The sequence below is a fragment of the Zingiber officinale genome, chromosome 6B (genome assembly GCF_018446385.1).
Source record: "Zingiber officinale cultivar Zhangliang chromosome 6B, Zo_v1.1, whole genome shotgun sequence".
Classification (NCBI taxonomy): Eukaryota; Viridiplantae; Streptophyta; class Magnoliopsida; order Zingiberales; family Zingiberaceae; genus Zingiber; species Zingiber officinale.
Window position 1 is genome coordinate 119,014,866 of NC_055996.1, and position 12,549 is coordinate 119,027,414.

Consider the following 12,549-nt stretch of genomic DNA (forward strand, 5'->3'; position numbering starts at 1 on the left):
GCACTATTAATTTTCATACTGATTTTAAAATCAACACTAAAGTGTCAACTCTAACATGCTAGTATTGGTCAACAAATTGGAGTTGTTCTTTACAAACTAACTCTAAGATTGGAACTGTTCTTTGTATAAATCACTATCAAGATGATATTAATTTTTATAAACTAGCACTAAGATAAGTGATATTGAATCTTGATGATTAGCTTCTACGAATCAATATTTAGATGATACGGATTTATAGAAATTAATATCATGTTACATGTAAAAGAGATTGTTCCAGTACACGAGAAAGGAATTAAAAAGTTTAGATTTAAATTTTAACGATTTCCCTTCATGTGTCCATGTCGGATGTGATCCACTGGAACTCACATAAAGACTGTTACATAAGGATATAAACGAATCGAATCGAGTTGAATAGTATTATGCTTGAGCTCGGTTCGTTTAAGTTATATTTGGACTCGAGCTCGAATCGAACTTTTATCACAAGACTCGAGCTCGACTCATTTTAGAATTATTAAGCTCGCGAACAGTTCGAGCTCGGCTCATTATTAGCTCGATTATCAAAGTTAACGAGCCTAACTCGTTAAACGAGCTTGGGCTCATTTTCGAACTCATTTAGAGCTCGTTTTTTTGCTCGTTTTAGAATTCATTTTTTGGCTCATTTTAAAGTTCATTTTAAGGCTTGTTTTAGAGCTCGTTTTTTTGGCTCGGTTTAAGGCTCGTTTTTTTTGCTTGTGAGTCTGTAAACGAACATGTTCGCGAGCTTACGAGCCGAATATCCTTAAACTCGAGCTCGGTTCGATAAAACTATTGAGCTCGAAATCGAGCTCTGCTCGATAAGATAAACGAATAAACTCGAACGAGCTTTTTACCGAATCGAACTCCGAATAACTCACGAATCATTTGATTCATTTACATCCCTACTGTTACATTGACTATCAGCACCCTATCTGTCCGTGCACGCTCAGAGTAATATTTTATATAATTTTTTAGACTTTTTATTATTATGATTAGATGTATTTTTAGAATGGACTTATAATATTAAATATAATTTTGGAGCACAATTTCTTGGATCATAAAATAGGATCTAGAAAATGGACGACTCTATTTATTAATGGACCCTATCTGTTATATAAATAGGTCCATAAAATTTTACCAATGACACTTGATTAAAAAGTGGACTACGGTATGGATCAGAGAATTCTATCCTATAATTTTGAGGTGCTCATGTGTATAAAATGATATCTTAATTAGTTAATTTAATGTTGTTAACGTTACCTTCGATATCGTATTAGATCAATTATTTTGAAATTTCGATAAAAAAAATGAAATGATTTAATGGTTTAAGAGGTGCAAAATTTAGTATTCTATAAAAAGAGAGGCCAATTAGAAATTTTACACATTTTATAGACATTAATTTAGAGGAATATATCAATGAACTCTAGAACAGTCCACTGTTGTAGGGAATCGAGGTGGACGACAGCCACGTGTCGGTGGTGGTGAAGTTATAGAGAGTAAAGTTGCAGGCGTCCATAGCGCTCATCAAACTGAAGCCCGGCCACTTCACCCGGCCGCCGGTGGTGGCTCCCGGCCCGTAGTTACGGAACTCGCCGTAGTAGAGCGTGTCGAGCGCGAATCCCCCGGTCCACTCGAGCCACCCCGCCGGATCCACCGCTGCGTCGATGAACGACTGCATCACCACCGTGCGCGAGTACGCCTTCCACGGCCGACCGAGGAAGGTTTTGGCGGCACCGCGGCTGATCTCCGGGGTGGCGCGCACCGTGCAGTTGTGGATGGAGATCCCGGTTGCCTGCTCCGGCATGGTGCGCCCCTGCGCCGTCACCACGTTCGACTGCCCTGGCAGAGGGCGGCGCGCGTAGAGGTTGCAGTTCTGGAAGACGGCGGCGGCGTTACCGAAGATGAAGTCGACGGTGCCGTAGACGTCGCAGTCGCGGTAGAACTGCCGGAGCGTGTGCACGTATAGTGTGTCCTGGTACCCCACGAAGCTGCAGCGGTAGAAGATGGAGAGGTCGGCGCTGTTACGTACTGCCACCGCCTGGTACTTCGCCGGCCCCGCCGTGTTCTCGAACGTGATTCCTACGGCGATGAACCGCTCCCCGTTCACCGCTGCAACCACAATCACCGTCGCAATTGATCACTCATTCGAAATTCAACAAAATCTCATCTTTATATCAAAAAAAAAAAAATTATTGCGATTGCATCTTTATATCGGGAAAAGCACCAAAATTGCAACTTGATCAGGAAACCGATCGATTCTCACCGAATGTGGCGGAATTGAAGGTCGTCCATCCGTCGCCGACGCTGTGATTCGATGTGATGACCGTCCGATTGATTCCTGCTCCGATTAAGATTAGGTTCCGCTTATTCGCCGGCACGATGACATTCTCACGGTAAACGCCTTCGCTTACGTAGACGGCAAAGTAGCCAGCAACGGCTGCAGCGGTGTCGTTGGGGGCGAAAGCCACAGCCTCGGAGACGGTCGTGAAGTCTCCTTTCCCATCTTGGAATACCTTCACTCCAGGAGACTCGGAGAGCCTCACCGGAACCATCTGGCTGAGCTCTTCCACAAGGCTCCTCCCGGGCGTAGACGGAGAAGAAACCGGCACAGGCGAACTTGGACCAATGGAAGACGACGGTCCTGATCGTGTTGAAAGAAAAAGAGAGAGTATACAATTAGTAAAATCATCACATCACCGAATCAAAGAGTCATCCAAGATTATAGCTTGAGATCGTATGCAAGTGTCTGCGGTCCTCAAGATCTGAATTCTGGGATCTGGGACCCAAAAAACAGAGCACGTTCGCCATTGCCAATTGGAAGACGAGTTGAAAGAACTGGCCTGCGTTGAATCCGGAGGAGCTCCGCCCCAATGCGGTGGTGACTAGCCCGAGGGAGACACCGTAGAGCTGCGCGCCGTCGTCGAGCGCTCGCTGCAGCTCCGGGAATCCGCCGTTCAGGGACGCCAGTAACCCGTCGTAGCATGTCTGCTGGTTGGTCACCACGGCGCTCATCAGCGCGCGGACCCGCCCGTTCGCGGACGCCTCCGGCCGGCCGCGGCTCGGCCCCAGCTCCGCCTGCACCTCGGCCAGGTACTCCGCGCTCAGCCCGGCCAGTGCGCGGCAGTCCTCGAGAGCCCCGCCGCCTCCGGCGCCGCGCCCGCCGGAGAGGTAGCGGTCGAGGAGGGCGGCGGTGCGGCGCGCATGCCGGAGCGCCTGCCTGACTGAGTACTTGCCGTACTCGTACTGGTTCGACGGCGTGCGCCTCAACGGCCACAAGAGGGCGAGACAGAGCTTTGGATAAAAGGACGACTTGCACGCCGACGCCGGAGACACCGCAGGCGAGGTGGCTTCCCCGGCGGCCAAGTGCAAGAAGCAAAACGCTACTAGAAGAGCTCTAAGCCACGGCATTGCTACACGCGTGCCACAAGAAACAGAGTGAGCGAAGTGAACTAGTAAAGCCTTCTTCTGTTCGATCAACGATCAATCCATGGGAATATAAATAGTGAAATGTAGGGGATTAACTAGTGATGCTTGAACAGGCCAATCCTGACATGAAATGCGGATAGATATGATAGAAAGAGACAAGATTCACGTCCTAAACACCGAGAGGTCTCATATTCAGAGTATCTAGAAATTAAAAGAGCCGTTAATATAACATATCTACATTAGTTTAATTTTGAAAGACATTTAATTATATACTAGTCTTTTATATGGGAAGCAAACATCAGATTCAAGAAGGTATTTTACATCAATTAAAACTTGCTCTCGCAACAACCGCTCTGTAACTCGAAACTCCCTTAGATAGTGTGAAAAGGCATTTCTTGTAATGTGACTATGTGAGCAGGAATATTGAAGTGAATCCATGAACAAAACACTATTAGGGATGAAAAAGACGCCATGCTTAGCCATTGTAGATATGTAACCTATATTTGGTTCTACCAAAATTTTCTATCGGTCATTAGTATAAAAAAAAAAGTATACACGACGATTAACTCAGAAGTTTAGTATTTTTTGGTTGCGCTTCCCATGTGAAATTTTTTTTTACAAATATATTATAGTTAAGAATCGAACCTCAAATGTCTGGATAACAATCTTAATGTCACCATAGTCCTGAGGACAAAGGAAGCTTAGAGGTTCAGATCAAGCCAGTCACTCAGACTAATTTGTTTTATTATGTAATCTTCAAATTTGAGATTATGTTGATAAATTACAGGTGAAATTTTTGAACAGTGAAAGACTTAATACATTGGTTGTCTCATCCTTGTACTGTCATGACCTATCACGATCATAGTTTTTTTTTTTTGTAATATCATATTAAAATTTCACTATTTTTTTTTTTTTCCTTTTTATCAGGTAAAACTGAACTATTCCATTTAGAACATAATGCTTTTTTTTTAAAAAAAAAATTGACAATATTTTAAAACTAAAATAAACTTCCAACTCAGCCATATTCTAGATTAAATCTAACAAATTAACAACTCCACTTCTTTATATGCAAAAAATAAAAAATAAAAGACAAAATAAAGCCGACAGCCACTTAACACTGTGAGCCAAGTGGTTGTTGGAGTAGATTGATATCGACCGCATCACCAAGTGAATATGAAATTGCACATCATTGATTTGCTGACGTCTATATCTGCCAAATCATCACAACATCATCATGTTAATGGTAATCAAGTGATAAAAAGACGAATATACTTGTCTCCAACGCCTTCGTTAAAGGAGACATTTATCTCGGATTTATCAAAATTCAAATCTTAAATTTTATGATGACAATATTTGATGAACTAGCTATTAGACCTATCCGAGAGGACATGTTAATGATAATCAAGTGAAATATAAATGTAGCGATACTTTTAAACATTTTAATAGAATTGAAAATAAAATAGTCACTGTAATAAGGATAAAATTTCGTACCAATATTATGATATATCTATCAATTAACTCATACTTATAATATGGATATTTTCCTGACGGTGAGGATTATGAGACTATTTTCAATTCAATGCAAGAGCAATAAAGTTGTTATTCAAAAGGTTTGGTCCTCTAAATTTGACCAAGAAATTGGTGGTAAAAGAAAATACATTCTAATGCGAATGAATCAAGTCCAAAGAAGGAGAAGCAATCCAGAAAAATTCTACTTCAATGATCGAGCAATGAGCGTGCAAATTATTGCAAGATGGAATAAGAGATTCATGAAAGCTACTAGCAATTATTGAAGTGGTGTTGAATGCACGCTTAATTTAGGTCGTCCACTGATCTATCAAACGGCAAACAAGACACTTTATGTTTTCAATGCTTATAGATTTGAGTTTCCAACTATTGGAAAGATATGCACATGAGTAATAAAATGGCAGAAAGTAATTAATTAAAATAATATAAACATTTTTTAATTTAAATTTTCCTAGAATTTTAGCAAATACAATTGAGAACTGATGATTAAAAGAGTTATATATGGACAGTGATCTTAAGATCTATATTTTGCCTTCTAGCATGGCCGGTTCCGATTTTTGGGGGCCTGACGAAAAAAGAAAAAGAGACCCTATATAGAGTTTAATAAAAAAAATTGAAAACAATATATTTTATTTAAAATATGATAACTTCATACAAAATATATTTCTTAGGATTCTTTAAAAATTGAAACATCATATAAAATATATTTCCCAAATTTCTCTAAGAAATGCAATATCTATAAATACAAAAACAAAGCAAGTATCAAATAATCATTAAAAAAATCTAGATCTTCTAGCATTTTGAGAAGCAAAATCATCAATAAGATTTTCTAAATCAGATTTTTCTAACACCTCATTTTTAATGCATAAAATTGTCAAGCCATTTAATCCTATCTCAATAATCTTTCTTGAGATATAGTTGAACGCAAGTGCGATTTTATCAATTTTAATTTAGAAAAACTTCTTTATGCTACAGTAACTCTGATATAGTTAACAAAACTCTATAAGCAATGGAGATATTAGAAAAAACGATATAAGACTTTTACAAACGCAAAAATTTCAAAAGTTGACTTTGTTTTTATTGGTAAACATATTTGTAATACTTGTAATTCAGAAAATAAATCATCAGCATCGATATTAGAATTGTCATTATATTTTAGAACAACTTGAAGATTATCACAATACTTATGCAATCTATTATCATCCATTGAAAGTAACTTTTTAGGATTAAATAAAAAACCAAAATGTTTTAAAGATTTTCAATTATTCAAATCTACTTTTAAAGAGGAAATAACAATATCAACAATAACAAAAAAAAATAATTAACCCTAAAAGATTCATCAGCAAATTATGAAATCTCTTCATGATAATTTTCATCAAATTATTTCTTTCTATGAGTTGTATGTTTTAGAGAAAAAATAAGATCAATTTCCATTTTAGATGCAATTTCTTTCGCTAATGTCATAGCATATTAGAAACCTTCATCTTTATATCTTTCAAAATAAGAAATCAATCATCTCAAAATCTTTATTGCAATGTCAATTTACATATCTTTAGATTGCAACTTTTTACTAATCAATTGATTTTTTTTTTTTCAAAATGTTATGCTATATAGTCACGCCCAACAAAAATTCAAAACTTTCAAGTTCATTTTCAGCCTCACTCCTAGTCTTAGCATCGTCACTAAATCTCATTTGGCTTAGTTATTATAGTTGTGATACTATTAACATGACTTTCCCATCTTGTTGTTGACAATGAATTTAGAATTAATTGATGAACATGATCTTATAAAATCTTTCACCTCTTTGTAGAACTAGCAAATGAAGTATACATGTGTTGCACAACTCCAAAAAATGGCATAGCATTAACACGAGAATTTGTCATATCACAAATTGTTAAATTAAGATAATGACAAGCACATGACATATAAAATGTTCTTGGATTTATTTCAAAAAATCTCTTTTGTACACTTTGACTTTTACCTTTCATATTAAAACCATTATTATAACCTTGCTCCCTCACATTATCAATATCAAGTCCAAGAGTTTCTAAAACAGATTATAATTCATTAAAAAGTCCTAATCCAGATGTATCATCCACTTTTAAAAACTCTATAAAATACTCATTTACCTTTATAGAACAAGCAAACACATCCACACATCGAATTATCAAAGTCATTTGCTCATGGCGACTTGCATCTGAAGTACAATCAAGTATCGTTGAAAAATATTTTACCACTTTTATTTTTTCAATTATACTACTTCTTACTTTAAAACCTAATATAAAAATTAACTCATTTTGAATCTTATGACTAAGGTAATTGATCCTGTCCGAACGCTGAATCAACGGACGCTGGGCACGTGGCGCTCTCCGAACTGATGACGTGGATCTCCGGCCGGTAGTAGGGATCTTCGGCGAACCTGCAAAGAAGTTGAGCCAGGAAGGGGTTCCCGGCGACGACCCTCCGACGCTCAAGTCAGGCAAGAGGAGACTAAGAAGTGGCTCCGAAGATCCGAGAATGCGTACCTCCCGCGAAGTATGAGGACCCTTATATAGAGCTATGAGGAGGCTGATGCACACATATCGAGGCGAATACGTGTCCTCTTACCGTACCTCAGTATGGGCTTGTCAGAGGAGCTTGCCTGACACCATACCGCTACAGTCCGAGCACCTCTCTGATGGGACGGCAGAACCTTCTGTCGTAAGATTTTGTGCATGGCTTAGTCTTCGACCATGCTGGTTGTCAGAAGGTGTTTCCCGATGTTTCCCTTGTTCTTTTTGTCCCTTCTGTTCCTGCGCCGAGCGTCCGGCCGCTCGGCAGTCCCCTCGCGTCCGACCGGACATATGTACTGATCCGCTCAGGAGATTCCCGGTCATGTGCTCGGCTAAGACTGTTCGCGACATTGTTGCCTGGTGCCTCGGCCGAGCGGGCCATCCGCTCGGCTCGGCGACCTTGTTCCACATGAGCGTCGGAAACCCGACTCTCCGCCGAGTTATCTTTGATTCTGTTCTGATCGGTCCGGTCGGTTGATCCGACCCTTACCCGACTGGCCAACCCTCATCTTGCCCTTGGACTTTTGACCTCTACGTGTCATTGACTTCCCTCAAAGGGGGCCACGTTCTTCCTGCAGGATCACTTGCCTCCCCCTCAAGTCCAGTCGAAGGAGGCGATTAGTCCGACTGACTGGACCGCCAGTCGCTCCGAGCGGCGTTTCCATGCAACTATCCTCCGCTCGGCTATACGGGGGTAGCCGTAACGTCAGTCAACACCGCCATTCCTCGGATCTTCTGGAAATCCGTGCCAATCTTCGACATTAAGGGCGAGCACGCGCTTATTAAATGTGGCCTATGTCGCGGCGCCATGTGGCACCCCTGGTGCCGTCAGCGTACGGCGGTGGCGTTACCTTCGATGGGACCGCCTTAGTTTGAAATGGACAGCCAGATGCAGGCTTCGATTCCCGTGACCTACAATCGACGGCTGAGGCCGCTCGGGTTTAACCCTATAAAGGCTTCTCTTCTTTCCTTCGCCTCACTTCTGCCCTCGCGTGCCCCCTAGTTCCTTTTCCTCAGCGCTCCGGCGATCCTGCTCTTGTTCTCCGGGGATCTCCGGCGTCCTTCCCTCGATCCTCCTCTTCGTTGTAAGGCTCTCCTTCTTTCTCCTTTTGGTTCTCGTGTTTTCTTTGCATTTCTTTCCAGGGTTTTGGTCCTCGGGGCACTGTTTCGTTTGCTGCCTTTTTTCTATCCTCTACCTTTCTTCGCCTTTTTTGATTTGGTCCGTTCGGACAATGGCCCATTCCTCTCAATCCCAAAACCAAACTCTCGACCTGTGGTATGTTACCATGGCGTCACGCTTCGATCGGCGTGACGTCGATATTCTGATAATTAACTTTGACATCCCTTCCGACCTCGAAATTATCCTACCCACTCCCTCCGCTCAGCCACACAAACCGCCGCGCGGAGCCTTTTGTGTTTTCCGTGACCAGTTCACTGCCGGTCTGCGACTTCCAATTCATCCCTTTATCATTGACGTTTGTAATTTCTTCGGCATTCCGCTCGGAAGCTTAGTTCCCAACACTTTCCACCTTCTATGCGGCGTTGCCGTCCTATTCAAAATCCATAACATTCCCCTCCGACCGGAGGTTTTCTACTACCCTAAACAGTCTGAGCCGGACACTTACATGTTCCAGGCTCGGCCCGGTTTAGTTTTCTTCAATAAACTACCTTCTTCCAATAAGCATTGGAAAGAATTCTACTTTTATATTCGCCTTCCCGAGCGGGCTCCCTTCCGAACCCAATGGCAGACCGGACCTCCAGTCTCCCCCGAGTTCAAAAGGTTCAAGACCAGACCGGACTATCTTCATGCTGCCAACATGCTGGCCGGTCTGAGGGTCGACATCAACAAGTTCTTACCAGAAGGGGTGATGTACATATTCGGCCTGAGTGCAATCAGGACCCCTCTTCCGAGCGACTTCGGTAAGAATCTAGCTTGGTATATTTGCCTTGATTGCTAACTGATTTTCTCTTTTTTCCTTTGCAGCGAACACTGTCATGGAGTCTGTGATGGTCGGCATTCTGAAAAGAAAGGCGGCAGCACTCGAGGCCGCGGCTGCCAAAGAGATGGAGACGCTTGACATCCAGCCGATCGGCTCTAATGAAGAAGAGAGCGAGACAAATGCCGGGGAGTCGGCTGCTCAGGCTTCTCTCCCGGAGCCAGCGGCTGGCACAACTGCTAGTCGAGAGCCTTCCGTCCGGGAGGGAGGCTCTGCTCAAGAGGAAGAGCGACCCCCCCCGACAAAAGCGGCGCCGCACGGAGACACCACTCCGCTCGGCTACATTTGCGGTCCATCCTTCCGAGCGGACCACCGCTGATTCACGAGGCAAAGCTCCAGCGGTAGAGGCGATATCCTCCGATCGGACCCCATCACAATTGGACGCTTCGGCGGACCCTCTTGAGGCCGTTCCAGTCAGCGTCCTTCCACCCACTCCCCGTCAAGTCCATTGTTCAACAATTTTGTCCCAGTTCTCTGCGCCAGCTTCCGATCCTTCTCCGACTTCCGCTCAGACGACTCCCGGTCGGCGCCGTACTGTCAGGGTCTCACTTCACCTCCCAACCGAAGAACTAATGCCCGAGGCCGATCGACCAACCGCGCCCGAGCACACAATCACCTTGAAGGGGCCCCTAGCCGAAATGTGGGCTGACGCTCGGGCCCGCGTCGCTATGATTCCGCTGAGGAACCTGGCCAATAGCCACATGCAGCAGGCCACCGGGGTAAGTGCATTTTCTTCCGAAGTATTTTATGCATTCTTTCCGATCGGCTATTAATGAATTTGTTTAATTGCAGAGATGGGTAGAGGAGATTGCTGTCTCCAATCGTCTAGCGATGGTAGACGAAGAATTGAGAAGGCTGAAAGCTCCGGGCGGCCCGTCCGGCTCCCAAGGCCCTTCCTATGCCGAGCTACAGAAAGAGCTCAAAATGGCCCAAGACTTGCTGGCAGCCGAGCAGAAGAAGACGACCGATCAGGCTCACAATCTGGCCGAACTTGATCGCCTGAACAAATCACTGGATCGTAAGATAAGCCTGGCCACCGAGTGGAAGAAAACGACTATCTCCGATATGGAGAAGAAGAACGTAGAGGCTCGGGGCCTGGAGCAAAAAGTTAAAGAGCTGATGGACCAGCTGGCCGGCGAGAAGGTGGCCCGATCGGACGAAGTTAAGAAGCTTGAGGCTGCCTTGCAAGAACACCAGGCCGCCGCCGATGCCTCCCGAGCGGCCTTCAAAGAATACCAGGAGGCTGAGCCTGGTCGGGTCGCCGCCCTTCGACAGAATTACATCCGTTCGGTCGAATTTTCGGAGAAGGTTTGCGAACGGATGTACACGGCTTTTGATCTTGCTATGACAACTACCATAGATTACCTGAAGTCCAAGGGTCATCTTTCCAACTCTGTCCTCATCCCGGCCCAGGATCAAGCGGCGCTGCTCAACAACATCCCGAAGGACCTTTACGATTATCTAGAGTAGAAATTTTTATGTAACTTGGCCGCTCGGCTAGAAACTTATCCATTTTTGTAATTCGGCCGCTCGGCCGTAATTTCTTTAATGCTATCCTTTCTTGTTTTTTCTTTTGCTAATCAATATGAGTGCTGGCCACTCGGATTGCCAACTACATTTGTTCATATTCCCTTAATTATCCTCGTTATTCACCTCTTTTCCCACCTTTCTTGTGTTCGAAAGGGATTTTTACAAGTGTTTTGTATATCTGGTCCGCTCGGGTCTTTTTCCGGCCAGAGGGTTTATAGTCGCTGGCGTGACTCGATTTTTAACGTCGGAGCTCGACGGTCTTTCGCTCGGAGGGTTTATAGTCGCCGGAGCGACTCTCGATTTTTAACGTTGGAGCTCGACGGTCTTTCGCTCGGAGGGTTTATAGTCGCCGGCTCGACTCTCGATTTTTAACGTCGGAGCTCGACGGTCTTCCGCTCGGAGGGTTTATAGTCGCCGGCGCGACTCTCGATTTTTAACGTCGGAGCTCGACGGTCTTCCGCTCGGAGGGTTTATAGTCGCCGGCGCGACTCGATTTTTAACGTCGGAGCTCGACGGTCTTCCGCTCGGAGGGTTTATAGTCGCCGGCGCGACTCTCGATTTTTAACGTCGGAGCTCGACGGTCTTCCGGCCGGAGGGTTTATAGTCGCCGGCACGCGTCTCGATGTTTAATGTCGGAGCTCGGCGGTCTTCCGCTCGGAGGGTTAGTTGCCGGTGCGACTCTCGATTTTAACGTCGGAGCTCGGCGGTCTTCCGGCGGAGGGTTTATAGTCGCCGGCATGACTCTCGATTTTAACGTCGGAGCTCGGCGGTCTTCCGCTCGAAGGGTTTATAGTCGCCGACTCGATTTTTGATTTTTGCGGTCTTCCGCTCGGAGGGTTTATAGTCGCCGGCGCGACTCTCGATTTTTAACGTTGGAGCTCGACGGTCTTCCGGCCGGAGGATTTATAGTCGCCGACGCGACTCAATTTTTAACGTTGGAGCTCGACGGTCTTCCGCTCGGAGGGTTTATAGTCGCCGGCGCGACTCTCGATTTTTAACGTCGGAGCTCGACGGTCTTCCGCTCGGAGGGTTTATAGTCGCCGGGCCGACTCTAGGGTTTAACGTCGCCGCTCGACGATCTTCCGCTCGGAGGGTTTATAGTTGCCGGTACGACTCTCGATTTTTAACGTCGGAGCTCGACGGTCTTCAAGCCGGGGGGTTTATAGTCGCCGGGTCGACTCTAGGGTTTAACGTCGACCTCGACGGTCTTCCGACCGGGGGGTTTATAGTCGCCGGTCCGACTCTCGATATTTAACGTCGGAGCTCAACGGTCTTCAAGCCGGGGGGTTTATAGTCGTCGGGTCGACTCTAGGGTTTAACATCGCCGCTCGATGGTCTTCCGACCGGGGGGTTTATAGTCGCCGGCACGACTCTCAATTTTTAACGTCGGAGCTCGACGGTCTTCAAGCCGGGGGGTTTATAGTCGCCGGGTCAACTCTAGGGTTTAACGTCGCCGCTCGACGGTCTTCCGACCGGGGGGTTTATAGTCGTCGGTCCGACTC

General features: G+C 44.9%; 1 protein-coding gene across 1 annotated transcript; it reads right to left on the reverse strand.

Moving 5' to 3' along the window:
- Positions 1–1,355: 1,355 nt before the first annotated feature.
- LOC121990588 (pectinesterase-like) lies at positions 1,356–3,555 on the reverse strand. The gene is made up of 3 exons (XM_042544698.1): positions 2,856–3,555; positions 2,279–2,656; positions 1,356–2,124 (listed from the first exon to the last, which is right to left on the reverse strand). Exons 1-3 carry the CDS (start codon positions 3,421–3,423, stop codon positions 1,439–1,441), a joined length of 1,632 nt encoding a protein of 543 aa, XP_042400632.1. The 5' UTR covers positions 3,424–3,555; the 3' UTR covers positions 1,356–1,438.
- Between the last annotated feature and the right edge of the window lie 8,994 nt (positions 3,556–12,549).

Coding starts and splice junctions, on each gene's coding strand:
- LOC121990588 (XM_042544698.1), bottom strand. CDS start 3,423: ATGCCGTGGCTTAGAGCTCTTCTAGTAGCGTTTTGCTTCTTGCACTTG. Junction 2,657..2,855: donor CTCCTCCGGATTCAACGCAG/GCCAGTTCTTTC, acceptor CAACACGATCAG/GACCGTCGTCTTCCATTGGT. Junction 2,125..2,278: donor CTTCAATTCCGCCACATTCG/GTGAGAATCGAT, acceptor TTGTGGTTGCAG/CGGTGAACGGGGAGCGGTTC.